Raw genomic sequence first — 27,874 nt, forward strand, 5'->3', positions numbered from 1 at the left:
CCAAACTTCTCACATAGAACTCCAATGACCTGTAGAAAATACTAGAAGGGTTTGGTGGCCACTGACCCTCAGTTTGGGAATTGTAGTTCACCTACATCCAGAGAGCACTGTGGACTCAAACAATAATGGATCTGGACCAAACTTGGCGCAAGCACTCAATACGCCCAAATTTGAACACTGGTGGGGTTGGGTGAGGATTGATTTTGTCTTTGGGGAGTTGTTGCTGGGATTTATAGTTCACCTACAATCAAAGAGCATCCTGAATTCCACAAATGATGGAATTGACCCAAACTTGGCACACAGAACTCCTATGACCTATAGAAAATAATGGAAGGGTTTAGTGGGCATTGACCTTGAGTTTTGGAGTTGTAGTTCACCTACATCCATAGAGCACTGCGGACTCAAACAATGATGGATCTGGACCAAACTTGGCACGAATACTCAATATGCCCAAATGTGAACACTGCTGGACTTGGGGGAAAATAAACCTTGACATTTGGGAGTTGTAGGTGCTGGGATTTATAGTTCACCTACAATCAAAGAGCATTCTGAACTCCACCAATGATGGAGACACACACACAGACCACTTGCCTAGTTTCCAATCTACCTCACAACCTCTGAGGATGCTTGCCACCAGGCCCGTAGCCAGGATTTCATTTCGGGCGGGGGGGGGGGGGGAACAATTTTCAGGGGGGTTTCGGGGGGGCTGAGTTTCGGGGGGGGGGGCTGAGTCTGAGTGAAAGAGGGTCTAGCCTAGCAAACCTTTTGTATCATTACCCCAATACCCCCATGCATATGGGATATATTGAGTATGGTGATCAGATCATGATATTAATAAACATAACAGTCTAAATAATGCACCAGTAAGACTCCCATGAGAATTTGGGGGGGGGGGGGGGCTCGGGGGGCTTCAGCTTCCAAAGCTTCCAAAGAAGGAGCCTCCACCACACTCCGGGGCAGAGAGTTCCACTGCTGGCTACATGCCTGCTTGCCACAGATGCAGGCGAAACGTCAGGAGAGAATGCTACTAGAACATGACCATACAACCCGAAAAACCTACAACAATCGGATCCTCTGCCCAAATTTGCTCCACCAGCATAGCACGGTCTAGCCTTGTCTCTCTATCGCCACCTGGTGGTCTCCGCCCGGGTAATGCAAGAGTTCCCTGGGGGGCAGAGTCCTGTCTGTGAGCGGGAGGCGGGCCCAGAGCCATGCGAGGCGGGGGAGACATGGCAGCAGGAGCAGCCGGGGCCAAGCGAGTCCTGCGGGCCGAGCTCCGCCGCCGCCTGCAAGCCTTGGGCCAAAACGAGAAGCTCCGCCAGTCGCGGATCCTGGGACACAAGGTGGGTTTCCCCCCACGTCTTCAGTCTTTCCTTCCTCCTTCCTCGCTTCCTTCTGACGCCTCTGTCCTTTGGAAACCCCACGCTGGCAGGGAATCCCCCTCCGCCCCCTAGAGGCCAAACGAGGAAGCGGCACTGCCTCCCCACTCTCCGAAGTGGGTGTGCGCATGCGCGGCTGGGGAAAATATAGAATAGACTAGGTTCTTGTGGGTTTTTTCGGGCTATAGAGCCATGTTCTAGAGGCATTTCTCCTGACGTTTCGCCTGCATCTATGGCAAGTATCCTCAGAGGTTGTGAGGTCTGTTGAAAGTACGAAAAATGGGTTTATATATCTGTGGAATGGCTGGGGTGGGGCAAGGAGCTCTTCCCTGCTGCACTTAGGTGTGAATGTTTAGCTGATCACCTTCATTAGCATTTGAAGGCCTGCCTGAGCCAGGGAAAATCTGTTGCTGGGAGGTGTTAATCTGTGCCTGGATACTCCACCTCAGACATCAGAAGAGCTGCAAGACCAAGAACAAGCCACGATAGTAAAGATGAAGATCCACCCAGAGGAAAAGTGTTTTTGCCATACATCAAGGGAACCACTGATCGCATAGGGAAGCTGATGAGGAAACACAACATACAAACAATCTACAAACCCACCAAGCAAATCCAACAAATGCTACGTTCAGCAAAGAACAAGAGGGATCCTCTCACCTCTGCAGGAGTCTACCGTGTACCATTCAGCTGTGGACAAGTCTACATAGGGACCACCAAACGCAGCAGCGCCCAGACACGCATCAAGGAACATGAAAGGCACTGCAGACTCCTTCAACCAGAGAAGTCAGCCATAGCAGAGCACCTGATGAACCAGCCTGGACACAGCATATTATTTGAGAACACAGAAATGCTGGACCACACCAACAACCACCATGTCAGACTACACAGAGAAGCCATTGAAATCCATGTGGACAACTTCAACAGAAAGGAAGAGACCATGAAAATGAACAAAATCTGGCTACCAGTATTAAAAAACTCTAAAATTATAACAGCTAAACAACAGAGAGGAAAAAACCAGGCACAGATTAATACCTCCCAGCAACAGATTTTCCCAGGCGCAGGCAGGCCTTCAAATGCTAATGAAGGTGATCAGCTAAACATTCACACCTAACTGCAGCAGGGAAGAGCTCCTTGCCCCACCCCAGCCATTCCACAGATATATAAACCCATTGTCCTAATTCCAACAGACCTCACACCTCTGAGGATGCTTGCCATAGATGCAGGCGAAACGTCAGGAGAAATGCCTCTAGAACATGGCTCTATAGCCCGAAAAAACCCACAAGAACCTAGTGATTCCAGCCATGAAAGCCTTCGACAATAGAATAGACTCATAGGGTAGGAAGAGACCTCGTGGGCCATCATCCAGTCCAACCCCATTCTGCCAAGAAGCAGGAAAATCGCATTCAAATCACCCCTGACAAGTGGCCATCCAGCCTCTGTTTAAAAAGATTCCAAAGAAGGAGCCTCCACCACACTCCAGGGCAGAGAGTTCCACTGCTGAACAGCTCACACAATCAGGAAGTTCTCGTTCAAATGGAATCTCCTTTCTTGTAGTTGAAGCCATTGCTCCATTGCGTCCTAGTCTCCAAGGCAGCAGCAAACAAGCTTGCTCTCTCCTCCTCCCTGTGACCTCCCCTCACCTATTTATATTTATTTATTTATTTATTTGCTTCACTTGTATTCACTCTTCTCAGCCATCAGGAAATATAGTAATATTTAATACTGATATTGTACTATGCTAATAATATAATATATTGTATATACATACACATAATACATTGTGGCAAGTTCTTGGTGGGATGGGCATCCCAAGCCCCCTTCCCTCTCTCCTGAGGAATCTGTACAAGGACCAAGTAGCAACAGTCAGAACTGACCACGGAACAGGAGACGGGTTCAAGATTGGGAAAGGCGTACGGCAAGGCTGCATCCTCTCACCCAACCTTTTTAACGTGTATGCAGAACACATCATGCGAGGATGTGCGGGGCTTGACGAATGCAAGGCTGGGGTGAAAATGGCTGGAAGAAACATGAACAACCTCAGATATGCAGATGACACCACTCTGATGGCCGAAAGCAAGGAGGAGCTGAGGAGCCTTCTAATCAAGGTGAAAGAAGAAAGCGCAAAAGCTGGGTTGCAGCCTAACGTCAAAAAACCCAAGATTATGGCAACAAGAATGATTGACAACTGGAAAATAGAGGGAGAAACCGAGGAGGCCGTGACAGACTTTGTATTCTAGGTGCAAAGATGAGTGCAGATGCAGACTGCGGCCAGGAGACGCTTCCTTCTTGGGAGGAGAGCAATGTCCAGTCTCGATAAAATAGTGAAGAGTAGAGACATCAGACTGGCAACAAAGATCCATTGCCTAGTCCAAGTCATGGTCTTCCCTGTAGTGAGCTACGGATGTGAGAGCTGGACCTGAGGGAAGGCTGAGCGAAGGAAGATCGATGCTTTTGAGCTGTGGTGTTGGAGGAAAGTCCTGAGAGTGCCTTGGACTGCGAGAAGATCCAACGAGTCCATCCTCCAGGAAATAAAGCCCGGCTGCTCATTGGAGGGAAGGAGACTAGAGACAAAGTGGAAGTCCTTTGGCCACATCATGAGGAGACAGGAAAGCCTGGAGAAGGGAATGATGCTGGGGAAAGTGGAAGGAAAAAGGAAGAGGGGCCGACCAAGGGCAAGATGGATGGATGGCATCCTTGAAGTGACTGGACTGAAGGAGCTGGGGGTGGTGACGGCCGACAGGGAGCTCTGGCATGGGCTGGTCCCTGAGGTCACGAAGAGTCGGAGACGACTGAACGAATGAACAACAACAACAACAACAAACATAATGGAGATAGGATCAAAGTCTTAAATACAAAATTCATTTATGTTTCATGTGCATCTTGTAGCCTGAAGGTAATTTTATGCAATATTTTTTAATAACTTGGTGCAAAAAACAAAGTTTGTGTATACTAAACCATCAGGAAGCAAAGGTGTCAGACTGTAGTTTGAAAAAAAAAAACCATGAATGGATTCCTATGCACACTGCACATATCTTATTTGTAGTGCAAAAAAACAAACAAAAAACCATGAAAAACCAGTGGGTTAAACCGCTGAGCTGCTAAACTTGTTGACCGAAAGGTCACAGATTTGAATCCAGGGAGCAGGGTGAGCATCGGCTGTCAGTCCCAGCTTCTGCCAACCTAGCAGTTCAAAAACATGCAAATGTGAGTAGATCAATAGGTACCGCTCCAGTGGGAAGGTAACAGTGCCCCATGCAGTCATGCTGGCCATATGACCTTGGAGGTGTCTACAGACAACGCTGGCTCTTCAGCTTAGAAATGGAGATGAGCACCAGCCCCCAGAGTCGGACATTTCCCATTAATGTCAGGGGAAAATCTTTACCTTTCTTTACCTATTTAAAATGAAGTTTATGTTTTAGCCAACATTAACTTACCAGTATTTCAGTGGGAAGTGTGGGCCTGCTTTTGGCTGATGACAGTCAAGTTAATTGGGTTTGTTGTCGTGTGCCTTCAAGTTGTTTCAGAGTGAGGGCGACCCTAAGTCTAAAGTTTAGGTTGAGGGCTGGATCAATGGCCTTGGAGGGCCCCATCCAGACTGCAGGCTTTAGTTTGGAATCTAGAGTCTCATTTTCCAGAGGTCTTAACTGGAAATTGGAGTAAGTGCACTGGGCTGACCTCCCCACTGCTGTTTAATTAGTCACTGGATGGCTTTGCTTGCTTAATGTTTGCTTCAGTGATTGAAGTCCTGCTGCTCTGCATGCTCTGATTCAGCAAGAAGAGCCATTCGCCGATCTAGAAAGGCAAAGTATTTCTCTTTAGCCAATGCTGGTGGTGTCTGCAGTCTCATTCACCATGTTGCAGGGTTGTGTAAGCTTATTATACTTTTAAATAAGATCTCTGGATCTCCCTGGGGCGGCAGCAGGGAAGGCAATCCTCTTTCAAAGCCCATTTCATTTAAATGCAAATATATTGGAAAACATGCAAAATTTAAGGGGGAATATGGTTTGATATTGATTCTCAATGAAGGGAATCAAAAGGTTTGGGTCCAAAGCAAGGAACCAATTTAATTCATGGCTTGCAAATGAGAGGTCAGTCTGTAAAGTAGAGCCACGAGGAGGGGTGAGTAGAAATAAAATTATTATTATTATTATTTATTTATTTATTTATTTTATTTATTTACTTTGCTTCTATACGGCTGTATCTCAAGCCCGAAGGCGACTCACGGCGGTTCACAAACAGTAAAAACAGTAGAAACAGCAGTGGTTCCATACAGCATATAACAATTGACTTAACACATTATCCATAAATTACCAATAAGCAATTACAATGCACAATTATTACGAAAAACAACCGTACCCAATCTTCTCATCATCCAAGCGTAGTCCAGGTTTGTCGTCCATTGTTCCATTCCTATGTTCCATTACCAGATTGCACTAAATTACTCAAACGCCTGCTCAAACATCCAGGTCTTCACCTTTTTGCAGAATACCATTAGAGATGGTGCTAGTCTAATGTCCGTAGGAAGGGCGTTCCACAGCCGAGGAGCCACCACCGAGAAGGCCCCATCTCTCGTCCCCGCCAGCCGAGCTTGAGAAGCAGGCGGGATCGAGAGCAGGGTCTCCCCGGAAGATCTCAAAGTCCTGGTGGGTTCATAGGCAGAGATGCGGTCGGATAGGTAGCTTGGGCCAGAACCGTTTAGGGCTTTAAAGGCCAACGGCAGCACTTTGAATTCAGCCCGGTAGCAGATCGGTAGCCAGTGGAGTTGGCGCAACAGGGGGGTTGTATGCTCCCTGTGCTCCGCTCCTGTTAAAATCATTATTATTATTATTATTATTATTATTATTATTATTATTATTATGAGGTTGCTGTGAGTTTATTATTAGGTGGCGCAGTGGGTTAAAGCCCTGTGCCGGCAGGACTGAAGACTGACAGGTCACAGGTTCGAATCCAGGGAGAGTGCGGATGAGCTCCCTCTATCAGCTCCAGCTCCTCATGCAGGGACATGAGAGAAGCCTCCCACAGGGATGATAAAACATCAAAATCATCCGGGTGTCCCCAGGGCAATGCCAATTCTCTCACAACAGGAAGCTCCTGACTCAAAAAAAAAAAAATTAAGTTGCTGTGAGTTTTCCAGGCTGTATGGCCATATTCCAGAAGCATTCTTTCCTGACGTTTCACCCACATCTATGGCAGGCATTCTCAGAGGTTGTAAGGTTTGTTGGAAACTAGGCAAGCGAGGTTTATATATTTATAGAATAATGTCCAGGGTGGGAGAAAGAACTCTTGTCTGTTTGAGGTAGGTGTGAATGATGCAATTGGCCAGCTTGATTGGTATTGAATAGCCTTGCAGCTTCAAGACCTGGCTGCTTCCTTCCGGGGGGAATTCTGGTGTGATGTGCAGCTGAGGGAGACATTGCAAGGCTGGAGGGAGGTTCGCACCAGCAGTCCCTTCAAGGCATGGGAGTTCTGTGTGGGTAGTTTAGACCAATTCTACCATTGGTGGGGTTCAGAATGCTCTTTGATTTCAGGTGAACTATAAATCCCAGCAACGACAACTCCCAAATGTAAAGGTCTATTTCCCCCCAAACTTCACCAGTGTTCACACTTGGTCATATTGAGTATTCGTCCCAAGTTTGGTCCAGATCTATCATTGTATGAGTCCACTCCCAAATGTGAAGTCTATTTTCCCCAAACACCACCAGTTTTCACATTTGGGCATATTGATTATCCATGCCAAGCTTGATCCAGATCCATCATTGTTTGAGTCCACAGTGCTCTATGGATGTAGGTGAACTACAACTCCAAAACCCAAGGTCAATACCCACCAAACCCTTCAGTTATTTTCTGTTGGTCATGGGAGTTCTGTGTACCAAGTTTGGTTCAATTCCATCATTGGTGGAGTTCAGAATGCTCTTTGATTTTAGGTGAACTATAAATCCCAGCAACTACAGCTTCTAAATGACAAAATCAACCTCCCCAACCCCCCAGTATTCAAATGTTGGTATTTGATCTCTGGATGTAAGTGAACTACAACTCCAAAACCCCAGGTCAATGCTCACCAAACCCTTCTGTTATTTTCTGTTGGTCATGGGAGTTCTGTGTACCAAATTTGGTTCAATTCCATCATTAGTGGAGTTCAGAATGCTCTTTGATTTTAGGTGAACTATAAATCCCAGCAACTACAGTTCCTAAATGACTAAATCAACCTCCCCAACCCAAACAGTATTCTAATGTAGGTATTTGCTCTCTAGATGGAGGTGAACTACAACTCCAAAACTCAAGGTCAATGACCACCAAACCATTCCTGTATTTTCTGTTGGTCATGGCGCAGTGGGTTAAAGTGCTGAGCTGCTGAACTTGTTGACTGAAAGGTCGCAGGTCAATCAGCCCCAGCCCCTCTATCAGCCCCAGCTTCTGCCAACCTAGCAGTTCGAAAACATGCAAATGTGAGTAGATCAATAGGTACCACTCCGGTGGGAAGCCAACGGCGCTCCATGCAGTCATGCCAGCCACATGACTTTGGAGGTGTCTACGGACAACGCCGGCTCTTCGGCTTAGAAATGGAGATGAGCACCACACCCCAGAGTCGGACTTGACTGGACTTCATGTCAGGGGAAAACCTTTACCTTTACCTATGGGGGTTCTGTGTGCCAAGTTTGGTACAATTCAATTGTTTGTAGAGTTCAGAATGCTGTTTGATTGTAGGTGAACTATAAATCCCAGCAACTCCAACTCCCAAATGACAAAATCACACACACACCCCAACCCCACAAGCATTCAAATTTGGGCACATCGGGTATTTGTGCCAAATTTGGTCCAGTGAATGAGAATATACCCTGCATATCAGATATTTACATTACGATTCGTAACAGGAGCAAAATTACAGTTATGAAGTAGCAACAAAAATAATGTTATTGTTGGGGTTCACCACAACATGTGGAACTGTATTAGGAAGGTCGAGAACCACTGCTTTAAAAGAAAGGCAGTGATCTATTTTTCTCCTTTTCATAAATTCCTTTCTTTCCCACATGCAGGTGATGCAACATGCTCAGTACCAAGCATCCCAGCGCATTGCCGTCTTCCTAAGCATGCCGGACGAGGTCCAGACGGGAGAGATCATCAAGGACATTTTTCAGAAAGGCAAGGACTGCTTCATCCCACGCTATGAGCCCCAGAGCAACCACATGGACATGGTCAAGTTGGCTTCCTACGAGGAAATTGCCTCTCTCCCCCTGACATCCTGGAACATCCATCAACCTGCCGAAAACGATGGCCGGGAAGAAGCCTTGGCTGCTCCAGGTGAGTTTGGGCCGCAGGTGATTGCAGTTTGATTACAGCGGCCACTTATCCAGCAGCATCAAAAAGGGAGAAGCATCACACACTGAAGTGAGTTTCACAGATTTGCATCAGACATTCACATTTGAGAGAATTTACCTTGAGGCGGTCAATTCCCTCATGGTGGTGGGGATTGCATTGGAGGACACAAGGCTGTTGTCCAAAAAGTGGGCAGTAGCAGTAATTTGGCAACTCTTTATGGTGCAGGAGAGGAACCCCATGGCAGAATATTGCAGACTCCCCTGGAGTGTTTCCTAGTTGTTTTGATGCCTCAGTGCATTTCTAATGGTAGCAGCAGCTGCAGTTTCAAACAGGAAAGTGATGGCATGTGGCCCAAGGGCTTAATTTTACCTATTTGCATAGAAATCTGGTACATATTTCTATTGCAGGGAAGACTGTGAGCAGGTGGTTCCCTCTTATTCGGTTGTCTAGGTGCTAATTGTTGATCAGCGACTTCAAGGCTGTGTGCTTTTATCTTTAGACTCAAGAGCCAGGGTAGAATAATAATAATGATGATGATGATGATAATAATAATAATAATAATAATAATAATAATAATAATAATAATCTTGGTGGAAATATGTCATCCCAGTAATTAGGTCTCGCATTCATAGTATCACCACAAATCAAAACCATTTTGATGGCAATTACAGTATAACAATAGTTCCCAAGCTTTTTTTGACCAGGGCCCACTTTGACCAGGGCCCACTTTGACCAGGGCCCACTTTGACCAGGGCCCACTTTGACCAGGGCCCACTTTGACCAGGGCCCACTTTGACCAGGACCTACTTTGACCAGGGCCCACTTTGACCAGGGCCCACTTTGACCAGGGCCCACTTTGACCAGGGCCCACTTTGACCAGGACCTACTTTGACCAGGACCCACTTTGACCAGGGCCCACTTTGACCAGGACCTACTTTGATCAGGACCCACTTTGACCAGGACCCACTTTGACCAGGACCCACTTTGACCAGGACCCACTTTGACCAGGACCCATTTTGACCAGGGCCCACTTTGACCAGGGCCCACTTTGACCAGGGCCCACTTTGACCAGGACCTACTTTGACCAGGGTCCACTTTGACCAGGGTCCACTTTGACCAGGACCTACTTTGACCAGGACCCACTTTGACAAGGGCCCACTTTGACCAGGGCCCACTTTGACCAGGACCCACTTTGACCAGGACCCACTTTGACCAGGACCTACTTTGACCAGGACCCACTTTGACCAGGACCCACTTTGACTAGGACCTACTTTAACTAGAACCCACTTTGACCAGGGTCCACTTTGACCAGGGTCCACTTTGACCAGGACCTACTTTGACCAGGACCCACTTTGACAAGGGCCCACTTTGACCAGGGCCCACTTTGACCAGGACCCACTTTGACCAGGACCTACTTTGACCAGGACCCACTTTGACTAGGACCCACTTTGACTAGGACCTACTTTAACTAGAACCCACTTTGACCAGGGTCCACTTTGACCAGGACCCACTTTGACCAGGACCCACTTTGACCAGGATGAATTATATTGCATAAGTATGCTTGAAGGCATAATGTGTGAGCTATGTTAATCATTCTCAGATTGGCATTTCATGGGAGATGAGTTGCCATTAGGAGCCCTGAAAAATTCCCCCATGTAGTAAATTACAACACCGTGGTACTCCTAGAGTATTTAAATAAGACATGGGCCAAGTGACAGAGAGATGGAGTACATATGTTAGGAGCAGCATGGTGTTAAATAAAACAACATAATGAGAAAACAGGAAATGTTCCAAGCAAGATTGTAACGTGATTGCCAGGACGATTAGGTTTTCCTTCCCTTCAGGGAAGTTTGATTAAAAAAACTTTCAGCACAATGCATAGCCAAGCAAGAGATTAATTTGGGGGGGAAAATTAATACCAGTCATAAAAAGACCACGGCATGAGACAAAACTGAAAACCAAGGCTTAGCTCTTAATGCAATTTGTTGTTTTTAATGAAAGGCTTTGAAATTTGGAATGAACTTCTGCTCCAAGATAAGGAGCGGTAGCTTTTTCCTAGGTTTTCTGGGAATATTTTGGACTCTAAACATGTGAAGACCAAAGCCCTGATCTCAAAGCCAAGTTTTAGTTTCTTTTCTGAAGGCCAGGAGGGAGGTGGCTGATCTAATTTCACTGGGAAGGGAGTTCCATAGACAAGGGGCCATCACTGAGAAGGCCCTGTCTCTCGTTCCTACCAGTCACGCCTGCTATCCAATGTCTAGATAGATAGATAGATAGATAGATAGATAGAGTGTGTCCAGTGGTACAATGGGTTAAACCGCTGAGCTGCTGAACTTGCTGATCGAAAGGTCACACATTTGAATCCGGGGAGTGGAGTGAACTCCCGCTGTTAGCCCCAGCTTTTGCCAACCTAGGAGTTTGAAATCATGCAAATTTGAGTAGATCAATACGTACGATTGTGTGCTTTGTTTGCCAGGGGGAGTCGTTTTTGCGCATGCGCTGTAGTATCTTTTTGCTTTTTTTGGCTTTTTAAGTCCATTCTGCTGTGTTTTTCGGTGTTTTTATGAGTGATGGTCACTTGTTCACCTGATAAGTGTATGGTGTCCAAATTTGGTGTCAATTCGTCCAGTGGTTTTTGAGTTATGTTAATCCCACAAACGAACATTACATATATATATATAGAGAGAGAGAGAGACTTAATAATGTATCTGTTCTGGCTTACATACAGATTCAATGTAAGAACAAACCTACAGAACCAATCTTGTTTGTAACATAGGGACTGCCTGTATATTACAATCACCCAGCACTACTTGTCAGAGGAATGAACTATGCTAAATAGTGGAACTCTCTGCTGCGGAGTGTGGTGGAGGCTCCTTCTTTGGAGGCTTTTTAACAGAGGCTGGATGGCCATCTGTTGGTGGTGCTTTGAATGTGATTTTCCTGCTTCTTGGCAGAATGGGGTTGGACTGGATGGCCCACGAGCTCTCTTCCAACTCTAGTAATCTATGATTCTAAGCCAAAGGAGTGTGTTGTGTCAATGGCAGACCTGGTGTTTGTCATAATAATAATAATAATAATAATAATAATCTTTTATGTATACCCCGCTACCATCTCCCGAGGGACTCGGTGCAGCTTACAAGTGGCCGAGCCCAAATACATCAATACAAAAGCAACAGCAACAATATAGACAATAAATAAACTCATAACAAAGCAATAAACAGTAACAATAACACCATGACGCTTTAAGACCTATGGCGGGCCAATTGTAATAATTAAAATTTTTAAAATGCTGGGCATGACAAGGTGACCTATAACTAGGGTAGGTATTTGGAGAGAGATGGAGTGAGCAGGCAATCCTAGATCATTAGTAAAGTGCAATTAGGGACATGTTGCTTAGGGTTTCCTTATTCTGGGAAGGCACACTGGAACAACCACATTTTCAGGCTCCTCTTAAAGACTGCCAAAGTTGGGGCATGTCTGATGTCCTTGGGGAGGGAGTTCCAGAGTCGAGGGGCCACCATCGAGAAGGCCCTATCCCTCGTCCCCACCAATCGCGCTTGTGATGGAGGTGGGATCGCGAGTAGGGCCTCTCCAGATGAACGAAGAGATGGTGTGGGTTCATACACAGAGATGCAGTCACTCAGGTAAGCACCTGCACCTTGAATTTTGACTGGAAAATGAACGGCAGCCAATGGAGCTCCTTAAACAGGAGGGTTGACCTCTCCCTGTAAGGAGCCCCAGTTAACAACCTGGCTGCTGCCCGTTGGACCAGTTGAAATTTCCGGGCTGTTTTCAAGGGTAGCTCCACGTAGAGTGCATTACAGTAATCCAATCTGGAGGTGACTAAGGCGTGGACCACCCTGGCCAGATCTGCCTTCACGAGGTACGGTTGCAGTTGGCGCACAAGTCTTAGTTGAGCAAAGGCCCTCCCGGCCACCGCCGATGCCTGAGCTTTGAGTGTAAGTGATGAGTCCAGGAGGACACCCAAACTGCGTACTTGTGACTTCAGGGGGAGTGTAACCCCATCCAGCACAGATTGCCACCCTATACCCTGATCTGGTTTACGATCGACCAAGAGAACCTCTCTCTTGTCGGGATTAATCTTCAGCTTGCTCGTGGTCATCCAGACAGACACAGCGGTCAGGCACTCGTCCAGCACCTGAGGGGCTTCCTTGGAGTTAGGTGGAAAAGAGTAGTAGAGTTGTGTGTCATCTGCATAGAGATGGCACCCAACTCCAAAACTCTGGATAACCTCTCCCAGTGGTTTCATGTAGATGTTAAAAAGCATGGGAGACAGAATGGAGCCTTGCGGGACCCCACAGGTCAAAGGCCAGGGGTCCGAGCAGGCATCTCCCAGCTTCACCATCTGGGAACGGCCCTCCAGGAAGGACTGGAGCCACAACAAGACCCATCCCGGAGTGTCGTCCCAGAAGGATATTATGATTGATGGTATTGAAAGCTGCTGAGATGTCCAGTACAGAACATAAGATGTTTGGTGTCTTATGGCTCTCTCCTTTCAGATCATGTGCAGAATGGGAGCTACATACAAGCCTTGTACTTGGAAACGCTTTCCATGACCGCCAGGTGACAGTATAGCACAGATTCAGTTGTGAATAACATTTCCCCCTAATTCTGGTATAGTGAAAATCCTGCCCAGTCATTGCAGTCACGTCCAGGAGAGACGAGGTATGTTCAGGCCAGTCTGAAGGCTGTTGTGGTCGCTGCACATTGACTTGTGATTACCTGCAAGTATTATTTTTTTAAATAAAAGAATACCCACGTGGATTGAACACATGCAGTAAGAGGTTGATAAAACTATGAATGGTGTGGAGACAAAGAATGAATCATGTCGTGCTTCAAGATATTACATTTGTGTAATGACATCAGTAAAATGTGTTCTTCTGAAAGGGAAAAGTTTGGGTAGTTTCCCCTGCTCTCAGTCGAACATCTCAGTTCAGATTGTCTCCCATGCACTAGAAAGAAAGAAAGAAGGAAGGAAAGAAGGAATGAAGGAAGGAAGGAAGGAAGGAAAGAAAGAAGGAAAGAAAGAAGGAAGGAAGGAAAGAAGGAAGGAAGGAAGGAAGGAAGGAAGGAAGGAAGAAAAGAAGGAGGGAAGGAAGGAAAGAAAGAAGGAAAGCAGGAAGGAAGGAAGGAAGGAAGGAAGGAAGGAAAACAGGAAGGAAGGAATGGAGGAAGGAAAGAAAGGAGAGGAAGGAAGGAAGGAAAGAAGGAAGGAATAAAGGAAGGAAATAAGGAAAGAAAAAAGGAAGGAAGGAAAGAAAAAAGGAAGGAAGGAAGGAAGGAAAAAAGGAAGGAAGGAAGGAGGGAGGGAGGGAAGGAAGGAAGGAAGGAAGGAAGGAAGGAAGGAAGGAAGGAAGGAAAGAAGGAAGGAAAGAACGAAGGAAAGAAGGAAGGAAAGAAAAAAGGAAGGAAGGAAAGAAAAAAGGAAGGAAGGAAGGAAGGAAGGAAAAAAGAAAGAAAGGAAGGAAAAAAGGAAGGAAGGAAGGAAGGAGGGAGGGAAAGAAGGAAGGAAGGAAAGAAGGAAAGAAAGAGAGGTTTCCCTTTAATCTATACATTTGACATAGTGTCTAGTTTACTCTTGTGACTCTGAATGGTAGGGCAGGGGATTCCAGTCATTAGTGCTTGGGGACTGAATTGGGATTTCCCTTTCCTCGTCAACACCAAAAGATCCTCTTTTGTGATTAGTAGCAAAATCACCGAATGCTAGTGTTATGAATCCTCTCAATGGAGCATCACATTAGTTGATGCGACCATAAAGGGAAAGAGGCAAGAGTCATCTCCTTTCCTTCCCCAGCCACCTTTTTGTTTAATACCTCCAGCCTGAAGTAAATTGTTTCCTCCGACTTAATTATTTCAGGTTTCTGCCTGGGAGTTGCAATTTATTTGTATATTGCTAACAATGCAGTTGGATGGGTGTCGAATGTGTAATTATTGCTGGGGCTCCTGCCAAGGCTTTTGTGTTCATCTGATTAAAAGGAACACAGAGAAAGGAAAATATAAATACATTATTCATCACATAGGAGAGGTGCTCTTTCCTAATAGGGAATAAATGCTCTTAATACGTTCTGTACTGGGCTTGCATTAATAATAATAATAATAATAATAATAATAATAATAATAATAATTGCAAAGACTCTGACACAAGCAAGTCAAGGTAGTCCCAGTGGTGATCGGCACACTGGGTGCAGTGCCTAAAGACCTTGGCCTGCACTTAAACACAATCAGCGCTGACAAAATTACCATCTGCCAGCTGCAAAAGGCCACCTTATTGGGAACTGCACACATTATTCGCCGATACATGACACAGTCCAAGACACTTGGGAAGGGTCCGACGTGTGATCCAATACAACAGCCAGCAGAGTGTCTGCTGTGGACTCACCTTGTTGTGTTTCTAATAATAATATAAAAACAAATAACAAAAACAAATAATATAAAAACAAATACTAGATCCCAAGTGTAGACTCTGCAAGGAAGCAGATGAAACAATGGATCCCATCCTCAGCTGCTGCAAGAAGATTACACAGACAGACTAGAAGCAGAGGCACAACACCATTGCTCAGATAATTACTTGGAACTTGTGCCACCAACACAATCGGCCTGCGACAAAGAACTGGTGGGATCACAAGCTGGACAAAGTTACAGAAAATGAACACGTCAAGCTACTCTGGATTCAGTGTTCACATTTGGGCATATTGAGTATTCATGCCAAGTTTGGTCCAGATCTATCATTGTTTGAGTCCACAGTGCTCCCTGGATGTAGGTGAACTACAGCTCCACAACTCAAGGTCAATGCCCATCAAATCCTTCCAGTATTTTCTGTTGGCTATGGGAGTTCTGTGTGCCAAGTTTGGTTCAATTCCAGCATTGGTGGAGTTCAGAATGCTCTTTGTTTTTAGGTGAACTATAAATCCCATCAACTACACCTCCCAAATGACAAAAGCAATCCCTTCCAATCCCACCAGTATTCAAATTTGGCCGTATCGGCCAACTTACCTGTCCGAACGCATCTCCCCTTATGAACCCTCCAGGACTTTAAGATCATCTGGGGAGGCCCTGCTCTCAGTCTCGCCTTCGTCACAAATACAGCTGGTGGGAACGAGAGACAGGACCTTCTCCATGGTGGCCCCTCTGCTATGGAACGCCCTCCCTAAGGTTATCAGATCGTCCCCCTCCCTTTTAACATTTTGAAAGAGCGTCAAGACTTGGCTCTTTGAGCAGGCATTTCCAAATACAGTGTAATAGACATAAGAAAATGGAATGGTTGAATGATATGGACAATGTTATTAATAGGAGACTCTATGTTTTTATTGATCTTGTTATGGTTTTATTATCTGATTGTTTTTATTGTATTGAAATTGTATTTTATGATCTTGGTACCAATTGTAAACCTCCTCAAGTCGCCTGCGGGCAGAGAGGGACGGTATATAAATATAGTAAATAAGTAAGTAAGTAAGTAAGTAAATTTGGTCCAGTGAATGAAAATACATCCTGCATGTAAGATATTTACACGACGATTCATAACAGTAGCAAAATTAGAGTTATGAAGTAGCAACAAAAATAATGTTATGGTTGGGGGTCACCACAACATGAGAAACTGTATTAAGGGGTCGCGGCATTAGGAGGGTTGAGAACCACTGCTTTAGACACTCTCCTAATTGAATGGCCAGCATGTCCACCTTTTATTATATTCCCGCCAAAGTGGTACCTATTCATCTACTCACATTACTGTATTTGAACTGCTAGGTGAGTAGAAGCTGGGCTGATGGTTGGGAGCTCACCTCAACCTGGGCTTGAATGGTCAACCTTTCGATTGGCAAGATTTTCTGCAGCTGGCAGTTTAACTCGCTGTGCTAAAGCCCGACCCATTACACAGAACTTGGAAAAAACACTATCTTCCCGCCAAAGTTGTACCTATTCATCTACTCACATTACTATTTTTGAACTGCTAGGTGAGCAGAAGCTGGGCTGACGGTTGGGAGCTCACCTTAATCAGGACTTGAAATGTCAACTTTTCGATCGGCAAGGTTTTCTGCAGCTGGCAGTTTAACCCGCTGTGCTAAAGCCTGACCCATTACTCAGAACTTGGAAAAAACACTATCTTCCCGCCAAAGTTGTACCTATTCATCTACTCACATTACTATTTTTGAACTGCTAGGTGAGCAGAAGCTGGGCTGAGCTCACCTTAACCTGGGCTTGAAATGTCAACTTTTCGATTGGCAAGATTTTCTGCAGCTGCCAGTTTAACCCGCTGTGCTAAAGCCCGACCCATTACACAGAACTTGGAAAAAACACTATCTTCCCGCCAAAGTGGTACCTATTCATCTACTCACATTACTATTTTTGAACTGCTAGGTGAGCAGAAGCTGGGCTGATGGTTGGGAGCTCACCTCAACCTGGGCTTGAATGGTCAACCTTTCGATTGGCAAGATTTTCTGCAGCTGGCAGTTTAACCCGCTGTGCTAAAGCCTGACCCATTACACAGAACTTGGAAAAAACATTATCTTCCCGCCAAAGTTGTACCTATTCATCTACTCACATTACTATTTTTGAACTGCTAGCTGAGCAGAAGCTGGGCTGATGGTTGGGAGCTCACCTCAACCTGGGCTTGAATGGTCAACCTTTCGATTGGCAAGATTTTCTGCAGCTGGCAGTTTAACCCGCTGTGCTAAAGCTTGACCCATTACACAGAACTTGGAAAAAACACTATCTTCCCGCCAAAGTTGTACCTATTCATCTACTCACATTACTATTTTTGAACTGCTAGCTGAGCAGAAGCTGGGCTGATGGTTGGGAGCTCACCTCAACCTGGGCTTGAATGGTCAACCTTTCGATTGGCAAGATTTTCTGCAGCTGGCAGTTTAACCCGCTGTGCTAAAGCCTGACCCATTACACAGAACTTGGAAAAAACACTATCTTCCCGCCAAAGTTGTACCTATTCATCTACTCACATTACTATTTTTGAACTGCTAGGTGAGTAGAAGCTGGGTTGATGGTTGGGAGCTCACCTCAACCTGGGCTTGAATGGTCAACCTTTTGATTGGCAAGATTTTCTGCAGCTAGCAGTTTAATCCGCTGTGTTAAGCCAACTTACCTGTCCGAACGCATCTCCCCTTAGTTTTCCAGAACTTGGAAAAACTACCCTTTTAAACTAGAATTCCCAGTATCCCACAAGCAAAACTGAGAATTTTAGTCGAAAAAAGGCACATTTCCAAGTTCTGAGTTGATAAATATCTTTGAATACTACTAATCGAAGGAATTAATCCACTACATTATGCTTGTTTATTCAGAGGTAAGATCCAAAAAAGGTTAATGGCATTCATCGGAGGTACAGGAGCGAGCTTCGAAAAGCAAACACAGCATCAGTCCAACAAATGAACAGTTGCAAGATTACTTACTCAATCACTGTGTGAACTCAGCCTTAGACATATAACTTTTCTGAATAAATATTGAATTTTTTTTTTAGGGATAATAAAAGAGGGAGAATTAAAAGCATTAGAGTCTATGGATGAGAAGGCCGTTCTCTCCTCCCCAAAATGCTCCAAGAGTATATACAACAAATGGTCCAACATCTAATTCAAACAGGCATTTTCCAGCTCTTGCTCTGCTCTAGAGATGGTGTGTTTGGTTTAAAACAGCTGCCTAGGAAGTAGCAAAGAATGACAGATGTTCAGCCCTAGGCACCCCCAGTCAAATGGACCTGGGTCATTTCAGAACCCTGGACAGCAGCTGTCACTCAGAGTAGACAATAATAAGCTGGGTTAACGCATACATTCAAGGATGACATATATTGCATAATAGCTTGGGTACAGGGTTATTTGGAAAAGTCCATTTTTAATTGTACTAAATGCATAACGTTGTGGGTGAACTACAACTCACATCATGCCAGGCTAACCAGAGGCACAGTGGGTTAAACCCCTGTGCTGGCAGGACTGAAGACCGACAGGTTGCAGGTTCAAATCCGGGGAGAGTGTGGATGAGCTCCCTCTATCAGCTCCAGCTCCCCATGTGGGGTCATGAAAGAAGCCTCCCACAAGGATTTATTTATGTGTCGTGTCAGGGCAACCAGTCAATAGAATCATAGAATCAAAGAGCTGGAAGAGACCTCATGGGCCATCCAGTCCAACCCTATTCTGCCAAGAAGCAGGAATATTGCATTCAAATCACCCCTGACAGATGGCCATCCAGCCATATAGTATTACATTTCTAATAAAACAAAACAAACAGACAGACAAAATACAAAAATTGTGAGTTTGGTAGTTGCTTAAATGTCCTTTGACCAGTATCTGGCCCCTTAGAGTGCCTCTGGTGTTGCTGCAAGAAGGTCCTCCATTGCACATGTGGCAGGGCTCAGGGTGCATTGCACCAGGTCATCAGTGGTTTGCTCTTCTCCACACTTGCATGTTGTGGATTCCACTTTGAAGGTTGGCTCTGCATCTGGTGGTGCCAGAGCGCAGTCTGTTCAGCGCCTTCCAAGTCGCCCAGTCCTCTGTGTGCCCAGGGGGGAGTCTCTCCTCTGGTATCAGCCATTGTTTGAGGTTCTGGGTTTGAGCCTGCCACTTTTGGACTCTCGCTTGCTGAGGTGTTCCAGTGAGTGTCTCTGTAGATCTTAGAAAACTATTTCTAGATTTAAGTCGTTGACGTGCTGGCTGATACCCAAACAGGGGATGAGATGGAGATGTCCCCACAAGGATGATAAAACCTCAAAAAACATCCGGGCGTCCCCTGGGCAACGTCCTTGCAGATGGAGCGACTTACAGGGAGCGGTCAACCCCCCTGTTTAAAGAGCTCCATTGGCAGCCGTTCATTTTCCGATCCTAATTCAAGGTGCAGATTCTTACCTACAAAGCCCGGAATGGTTTGGGACCCACCTACCTGCGTGACCGCATTTCTGTGTACAAACCCACACGATCTCTTCAATCATCTGGAGAGGCCCTACTCTCGCTCCCACCTCCTTTGCAGGCATGATTGGTGGGGACGAGGGAGAGGGCCTTCTTGGTGGTGGCCACCCGACTCTGGAACTCACTCCCCAAGGATATCAGACAAGCCCCACATTGAAATGTTAGGAGGGAGGGGGCCAATCTGATATCCCTAGGGAGGGCATTCCATAGCCGAGGGGCCATAGCTGAGAAGGCCCTGTCTCTCGTTCTCACCAATAATCTCTGCGAAGGAGGCGAGACTGAGAGCAGGGCCTCCCCAGACGATCCTAAGCTCCTAGCTGGTTCATAGGGAGAGATACAATAGAATTGTGCTCGGAAGTGGACCGGCAGCCAGTGGAGCTGACACAACAGTGGGGTGGGGATGCTCCCTGTATGTTGCTCCAGGGAGTAATCTGGCTGACGCCCATTGGACTAGCTGAAGTTTCCAAACAGTCTTCAAAGGCAGCCCCACGTAGAGTGCCTTGCAGTAATCTATTCAGGATGTAACAAGAGCGTGGACCACCATAGCGAGATCAGACTTCCCAAGGTACAGGTGCAGCTGGCGCTCAAGTTTTAATTGTGCAAAAGCTCCCCTGGCCACCACCGGAACCTGGGGTTCCAGGCTCAGTGTTCCATTACGTCCTAGTCTCCAGGGCAGAAGAAAACAAGCTTGCTCCCTCCTCCTTGTGACTTCCCCTCACATATGTATACATGGCTATCATGTCTCCTCTCAACCTTCTCTTCTGCAGGCTAAACATTTATTTATTTATTTACATAAATTACATAAAATTACATAAAAGTCATTCGCCAGGATAAAATCATGCCCAACTCAGTCCGTATCTCCAGTCCATATATTGTGATCAGTACCATTAGTCAATTGCCGGTCTGAGACATCATTCCGCAAAAGCTTTGTTGCACAGCCAGGTTTTCACTAGCTTCCTAAAGGTCAGGAGGGAGGGGGCAGATCTAATTTCATTGGGAGGGAATTCCATAGCCGAGGGTCCACCACAGAAAAGGCCCTGTCTCTCGTCCTGCCCAGATGCGCTTGTGAAGATGACGGGACCGAGAGCAGGGACTCTCCAGACGATCTTAACACTCTTGACAGTTCATAGGGGAGAACACGTTCGGACAGGTAAACTGGGCCGGAACCGTATAGGGTTTTGTAGGTTAAAACCAGCACTTTGAATTGTGCTCGGAAGCTAATTGGCAGCCAGTGGAGCTGGCACAACAAGGGAGTTGTACCCCACCCTTGTTAGTAACCTGGCTGCCGAGCGTTGGACTAATTGCAGTTTCCGGGCAGTCTTCATAGGCAACCCCACATAGAGAGCGTTGCAGTAGTCTATTTGGGATGTAACCTGAGTGTGAACCACTGTGGCCAAGTCCGACTTGCCAAGGTATGGGCCCAGCTGGTGCACAAGCTTTAACTGTGCAAAAGCTCTCCCAGCCACTGCCAAGACCTGCGGTTCCAGGCTCAGTGATGAGTCCAGGATCACTCCCAAGCTGCAAACCTGCATCTTCAGTGGGAGTGTGACCCCATCCAACACAGGCTGTAACCCTATGCCCTGTTTGGCCTTGCGACTGACCAGGAGGACCTCTGTCTTGTCTGGATTCAGTTTCAATTTGTTAGCTCTCATCCAGTCCGACACAGCGGCCAAGCATCGGTTCAAGGTCTGGACAGCCTCCTTGGTGACAGGTGAGAAGGAGTGACAGATCTGGACATCATCTGTGTAGAGATAACACCTCAATCTGAAACTCCGGATGATCTCTCCTAGCGGCTTCATGTAGATGTTAAACAACATCGGGGACAGAATTGAACCCTGAGGGACTCCACACAACAACGGTTGTGGGGCCGAACAGGTGTCGTCACCCAGTAACACCTTCTGGGACCGTACCTCAAGAAAGGACCGGAACCACTGCAAAGCAGTACCCCCAAGTCCCATATCTATGAGGCGTCCCAGAAGGATACCGTGGTCAACGGTATCGAAGGCCGCTGAGAGATCCAGCAGAACCATGGCCAAATCAGACTTCCCAAGGTACAGGCACAACTGGTGCACAAGTTTTAATTGTGCAAAATCTCCCCTGGGGTTCCAGGCTCAGCGATGAGTCCAAGATCACTCCCAAGCTGCAAACCTGCGTCTTCTGGAGGAGTGTAACCCCATCTAACACAGGCTGTAACCCTATGCCCTGTTTGGCCTTTTGACTGACCAGGAGGATCTCTGTCTTGTCTGGATTCGATTTCAATTTGTTAGCCCTCAAGAATGGCCATCAGACTGGAAAAAATCAACTTATATCCCCATACCAAAAAAGGGAAATGCGAAAGACTGCTCAAACTTCCGTACAGTGGCCCTTATTTCTCATGCCAGGAAGGTAATGCTCAAGATCCTGCAAGGAAGGCTCCAGCAAGACATGGAGCGAGAGTTGCCAGATGTTCAAGCTGGGTTTAGAAAAGGCAGAGGAACGAGAGACCAGATTGCCAATATCCGCTGGATAATGGAGAAAGGCAGGGAGTTTCAGAAAAACATCTACTTCTGCTTCATTGACTATTCTAAAGCCTTTGACTGTGTGGATCATCATAAATTGTGGCAGGTTCTTGGTGGGATGGGCATCCCAAGCCACCTTCCCTCTCTCCTGAGGAATCTGTACAAGGACCAAGTGGCAACAGTCAGAACTGACCACGGAGGAACAGACTGGTTCAAGATTGGGAAAGGCGTCCGGCAAGGCTGCATCCTCTCCCCCAACCTTTTTAACGTGTATGCAGAACACATCATGCGATGTGCGGGGCTGGATGAATGCAAAGCTGGGGTGAAAATTGCTGGAAGAAACATTAACAACCTCAGATATGCAGATGACACCACTCTGATGGCCGAAAGCGAGGAGGAGCTGAGGAGCCTTCTAATCAAGGTGGAAGAAGAAAGCGCAAAAGCCGGGTTGCAGCTAAACGTCAAAAAAACCAAGATTATGGCAACAAGAATGATTGACAACTGGGAAATAGAGGGAGAAAACGTGGAGGCCGTGACAGACTTTGTATTTCTAGGTGCAAAGATTACTGCAGACGCAGACTGTGGCCAGGAAATCATAAGACGCTTACTTCTTGGGAGGAGAGCAATGTCCAGTCTCGATAAAATAGTGAAGAGTAGAGACATCAGACTGGCAACCAAGATCCATTGCCTAGTCAAAGCCATGGCATTCCCTGTAGTCACCTACGGATGTGAGAGCTGGACCTTAAGGAAGGCTGAGCGAAGGAAGATCGATGCTTTTGAGCTGTGGTGTTGGAGGAAAGTGCTGAGAGTGCCTTGGACTGCGAGAAGATCCAACCAGTCCATCCTCCAGGAAATAAAACCCGACAGCTCACTGGAGGGAAAGATACTAGAGACAAAGTTGAAGTACTTTGGCCACATCATGAGGAGGCAGGAAAGCCTAGAGAAGACAATGATGCTGGGGAAAGTGGAAGGCAAAAGGAAGAGGGGCCGACCAAGGGCAAGATGGATGGATGGCATCCTTGAAGTGACTGGACTGACCTTGAGGGAGCTGGGGGTGGTAACGGCCGACAGGGAGCTCTGGCGTAGGCTGGTCCATGAGGTCACGAAGAGTCGGAGACGACTGAACGAATGAACAAACAAAAAACATCCGGTCTGACACAGCTGCCAAGCACCCCAAAAGGGCTGTAAAAAACCCATCTTATCTTCAAGTATATATAGTAAGCCAGAACAGGATGATTATCTCCCCAAGCTAACACCTCACCTAGCAAAATTAGATGAAGGGTTAGAAGGCAGGATCATCAAGTTTGCAGATGACACCAAATTGGGAGGTATAGCCAATACTCCAGAAGAGACAGGAGCAGGATTCAAAACGATCTTGACAGATTAGAGAGATGATGGGCCAAAACTAACAAAATGAAGTTCAACAGTGACAAATGCAAGATACTCCACTTAGGCAGGAAAAACGAAATGCAAAGATACAAAATGGGTGACAATGCCTGGCTCAAGAGCAGTACGTGTGAAAAAGATCTTGGAGTCCTCGTGGACAACAAGTTAAACATGAGCCAGGAATGTGATGTGGCGGCAAAAGAAGCCAATGGGATTTTGGCCTGCATCAAGAGGAGCCTAGTGTCTAGATCCAAGGAAGTAATGCTACCCCTCTATTCTGCTTTGGTTAGACCACACCTGGCATATTGTGTCCCATTCTGGGCACCACAATTCAAAAGATATTGACAAGCTGGAATGTGTCTAGAGGAGAGCGACTAAAATGATAAAAGGTCTGGAAAACAAGCCCTATGAGGAGCGGCTTAAGGAGCTGGGCATGTTTATCCTGAAGAAGAGAAGGCTGAGAGGGGATATGATAGCCATGTATAAATATGTGAGAGGAAGCCACAGGGAGGAGGGAGCAAGCTTGTTTTCTCCTGCCCTGGAGACTAGGACACAATGGAACAATGGCTTCAAACTACAAGGAAGGAGATTCCATCTGAACATGAGGAAGAACTTCCTGACTGTGAGAGCCGTTCAGCAGTGGAACTCTCTGCCCCGGAGTGTGGTGGAGGCTCCTTCTTTGGAAGCTTTTAAACAGAGGCTGGATGGCCATTTGTCAGGGGTGATTTGAATGCAATATTCCTGCATCTTGGCAGAATGGGGTTGGACTGGATGGCCCAGGAGGTCTCTTCCAACTCTTGGATTCTATGATTACCCCATCTTTTCACTATGGTTTATTAGTGGTCAGATCATCCTCATCGCGACAACACTCCCCGGTACCTGCTGGGATGGAGGCAGCTCCCTTCTGCGCAGGACTGACCTGTAATTAATCCTGGGGTCTTTTTATCCAGTCTGTCGTTAAAATGCTACAATGGTAGTACAGCCGCCAGATGTTTTTTTCTCTTTCTCTCTCTTTTCTTACAGGAAAAAAAGGGCAAATCTTGATTATTATTAAATGCACATGCTGGGTTTTCATCTTATTGATTGCATAATAGATCAACTGCAAAAATAATTTTACCTGTGAAAACCCCGAGGGGAAGAGGAAAGCAAACCACCTGCTGTCTGCCAGCCATCCTGCTTTGTAATTTTTGGAAAAAAGAAAAGAGAATCAGGGATGTGAACCTACTGAAAGGAATGAAAATAAAAAAGCAAAAGCACAATAAAAGTGTCCTTGCCACCACACATAAAAACAGAGAGGAAAAGAAATTGGGAACAGAAGTACCAGATACGTGCAAAACATCCTTAAGAGATATTTAGGCATTTCTATATTCAACTAGTTTAACAGGCACTGATACACTCGTGTGCCTGAAGTGTAAACAGTGAATTATGGTGGTTATATCTACGCCTGCCACCAAATTAAGCAAAACATAGTCAATCCGTCAGCCACATATTGTAAATCCATACAATATAAATCCAGCAATATAAGTGCTGTTATGCAGTCTTTGGGAATGTTGAAAATTGTTAACGTGATTAGCATTGAATAGCCTTGCAGCTTTCAAGCATGGCTGCTTCCTGCCTGGGGGAATCCTTTGTCGGGAAATGATTAGCTGCCCCTGATTGTTTCTTGTCTGGAGTTCCCCTGTGTTTGAGTGTTGTTCTTTATTTACTGTTATAATTTTAGAGCTTTTTTAAAATGCTGGTAGCCAGATTTTGTTCATTTTCATGATTTCCTTCTTTCTGTTGAAATTGCCCACATGCTTGTGGATTTCAACTCTAACAACCACATCAGACTACACAGAGAAGCCATTGAAACGTCAGGAGAGAATGCCTCTAGACCAGGGGTCCTCAAACTAAGGCCCAGGGGCCGGATGCGGCCCTCCAAGGTCATTTACCTGGCCCTCGCTCAGGGTCAACCTAAGTCTGAAATGACTTGAAAGCACACAACAATAACAACAACCATCCTATCTCATCAGCCAAAAGCAGGCCCACACTTCCCATTGAAATACTAATAAGTTTACATTTGTTAAATTGTTCTTCATTTTAATTATTGTATTGTTTTAAGTGGATTTTTGCACTACAAATAAGATTATGTGCAGTGTGAATAGGAATTCCTTCATTTTTTTTTTCAAATTATAATCCGGCTCTCCAACAGTTTGAGAGACTGTGATCTGGCCCTCTGTTTAAAAAGTTTGAGGACCCCTGCTCTAGAACATGGCCATATAGCCCGAAAAAACCTACAACAACCCGGTGATGCTGGCCATGAAAGCCTTTGACAATACTTTACCCTTACCTTTACTATGGGAGCCTTTTGCCATTTATTTCCTTGAGCCTGCCACCTTTGGACTCTCACTTGCTGGGGTGTTCCAGCAAGTGTCTCTGTAGCAACCAAACAATTGTATTACATATTTAACAAATTTTTAACAAACAGACAAAACAGAGTTTGCAAGCTTGGTATTCTATTAAATGTCCTTTGACCAGTATCTGGCCACTTGGAGTGCCTCTGGTGTTGCCGCAAGGAGGTCCTCCATGGTGCATGTGGCAGGGCTCAGGTTGCATTGCAGCAGGTGGTCAGTGGTTGGCTCTTCTCCACATTCGCATGTCATTGATTCCACTTTGTGGCCCCATTTCTTGAGGTTGGCTCTGCATCTCGTGGTGCCAGAGCACAGTTTGTTCAGCGCCTTCCAAGTCGCCCAGTTTTCTGTGTGCCCAGGAGGGAGTCTCTCATCTGGTATCAGCCATTGGTTGAAGTTCTGGGTTTGAGCCTGCCACTTTTGGACTCTCGCTTGCTGGGGTGTTCCAGCGAGTGTCTCTGTAGATCTAAGAAAACTATGTCTTGATTTAAGTCGTTGACGTGCTGGCTGATACCCAAACAGGGGATGGGCTGGAGACGTCTCTGCCTTGGTCCTTTCACTACTGGCTGCTACTTCCCGGCGGATGTCAGGTGGTGCAATACCGTCTAAGCAGTGTAATTTCTCCAGTGGTGTAGGGCGCAGACACCCCGTGATAATGCGGCATGTCTCCTTAAGACCCACATCCACTGTTTTAGCATGGTGAGATGTGTTCCACACTGGGCATGCGTACTCAGCAGCAGAGTAGCAGAGCGCAAGGGCAGATGTCTTCACTGTGTCTGGTTGTGATCCCCAGGTTGTGCCAGTCAGCTTTCGTATGATGTTGTTTCTAGCGCCCACTTTTTGCTTGATGTTCAGGCAGTGCTTCTTGTAGGTCAGAGCACGGTCCAAAGTGACTCCCAGGTATTTGGGTGTGTTGCAGTGCTCCAGTGGGATTCCTTCCCAGGTCATCCTCAGAGCTCGGGATGCTTGTCTGTTCTTAAGGTGAAAGGCGCATGTCTGTGTTTTAGATGGATTAGGGATCCGTTGGTTTTCCCTGTAATAGGCAGTAAGAGCACCTAGAGCTTCAGAGAGCTTCTTTTCGACCATCTCAAAGCTCCCTGCTTGAGTGGTAATGGCACGATCATCAGCATAGATGAAACATAAAACTTTGTAAATATACAAATAAATGTCAGTGCTGTTCATCTGATATCTTTCTTTTTTCCCTTATCCACAGAGGGTCTTGATCTCATCCTTATGCCAGGACTTGGTTTTGACAAACATGGCAACCGACTAGGAAGAGGAAAGGGGTACTATGACGCCTACCTGAGCAGGTGTATGCAGCACCCCAAAGGAAAGCCGTACACAATTGCCTTAGCTTTCAAAGAACAAATGTGCGACGCCATCCCCACATCCGAAAATGATGTGAAAGTTGATGAAATCCTGTACGAAGAAAGTAAATACTGATCACTTCAATAAATGCCATAGATGAACACATGAGAATGTTTGAAAATGGATTCTTAAACATCCTTATTCACCCACATTGTTGTGATATTGAGTGTTAACTGATATGCGTGAATGGCTTTCCACAAGTGATCTCCGACTTAGTAGTTTCATTGTGTGTAGAATAGTCATTATTTCAAATAAAGAAATACTATAGGTAACAGTGTTTCACGCTCTTGTCACATCCCGAATAGATTACTGCAACGCGCTCTACGTGGGGTTGCCCTTGAAGACTGTTCGGAAACTTCAATTAGTCGCAATGGGCGGCACCGGAGCGTCATACAGGGAGCACACCACCCCCTGTTATGTCAGCTCCACTGGCTACTGATCCAATTCCGAGCATAATTCAAAGTGCTGGTTTTGACCTATAAAACCCTATATGGCTCCAGTCCAGCGTACCTGTCCGAACAGATTTCCTTCTATGTCCCACCTCGGAGTTGAAGATCTTCTGGTGAGGCCTTGCTCTTGGCCTCACCTCTGTCGCAAGCGCACCTGGCAGGGATGAG

At 46.1% G+C, this 27,874-nt stretch overlaps 1 protein-coding gene across 1 annotated transcript; it reads left to right on the forward strand.

Annotated features, from left to right (window-relative positions):
* Nucleotides 1–1,186: 1,186 nt before the first annotated feature.
* Nucleotides 1,187–27,529, forward strand: MTHFS (methenyltetrahydrofolate synthetase). Its single transcript, XM_067471445.1, has 3 exons — nucleotides 1,187–1,343; nucleotides 8,414–8,678; nucleotides 27,103–27,529. The coding sequence occupies exons 1-3, from the start codon at nucleotides 1,212–1,214 to the stop codon at nucleotides 27,330–27,332; spliced, it is 627 nt and encodes a 208-aa protein (XP_067327546.1). The 5' UTR covers nucleotides 1,187–1,211; the 3' UTR covers nucleotides 27,333–27,529.
* The last annotated feature ends 345 nt before the right edge of the window (nucleotides 27,530–27,874 follow it).

The sequence above is a fragment of the Anolis sagrei genome, chromosome 9 (assembly GCF_037176765.1).
Source record: "Anolis sagrei isolate rAnoSag1 chromosome 9, rAnoSag1.mat, whole genome shotgun sequence".
Lineage (NCBI taxonomy): Eukaryota > Metazoa > Chordata > Lepidosauria > Squamata > Dactyloidae > Anolis > Anolis sagrei.

Coding starts and splice junctions, on each gene's coding strand:
- MTHFS (XM_067471445.1), top strand. CDS start 1,212: ATGCGAGGCGGGGGAGACATGGCAGCAGGAGCAGCCGGGGCCAAGCGA. Junction 1,344..8,413: donor CGCGGATCCTGGGACACAAG/GTGGGTTTCCCC, acceptor TCCCACATGCAG/GTGATGCAACATGCTCAGTA. Junction 8,679..27,102: donor AGAAGCCTTGGCTGCTCCAG/GTGAGTTTGGGC, acceptor CCTTATCCACAG/AGGGTCTTGATCTCATCCTT.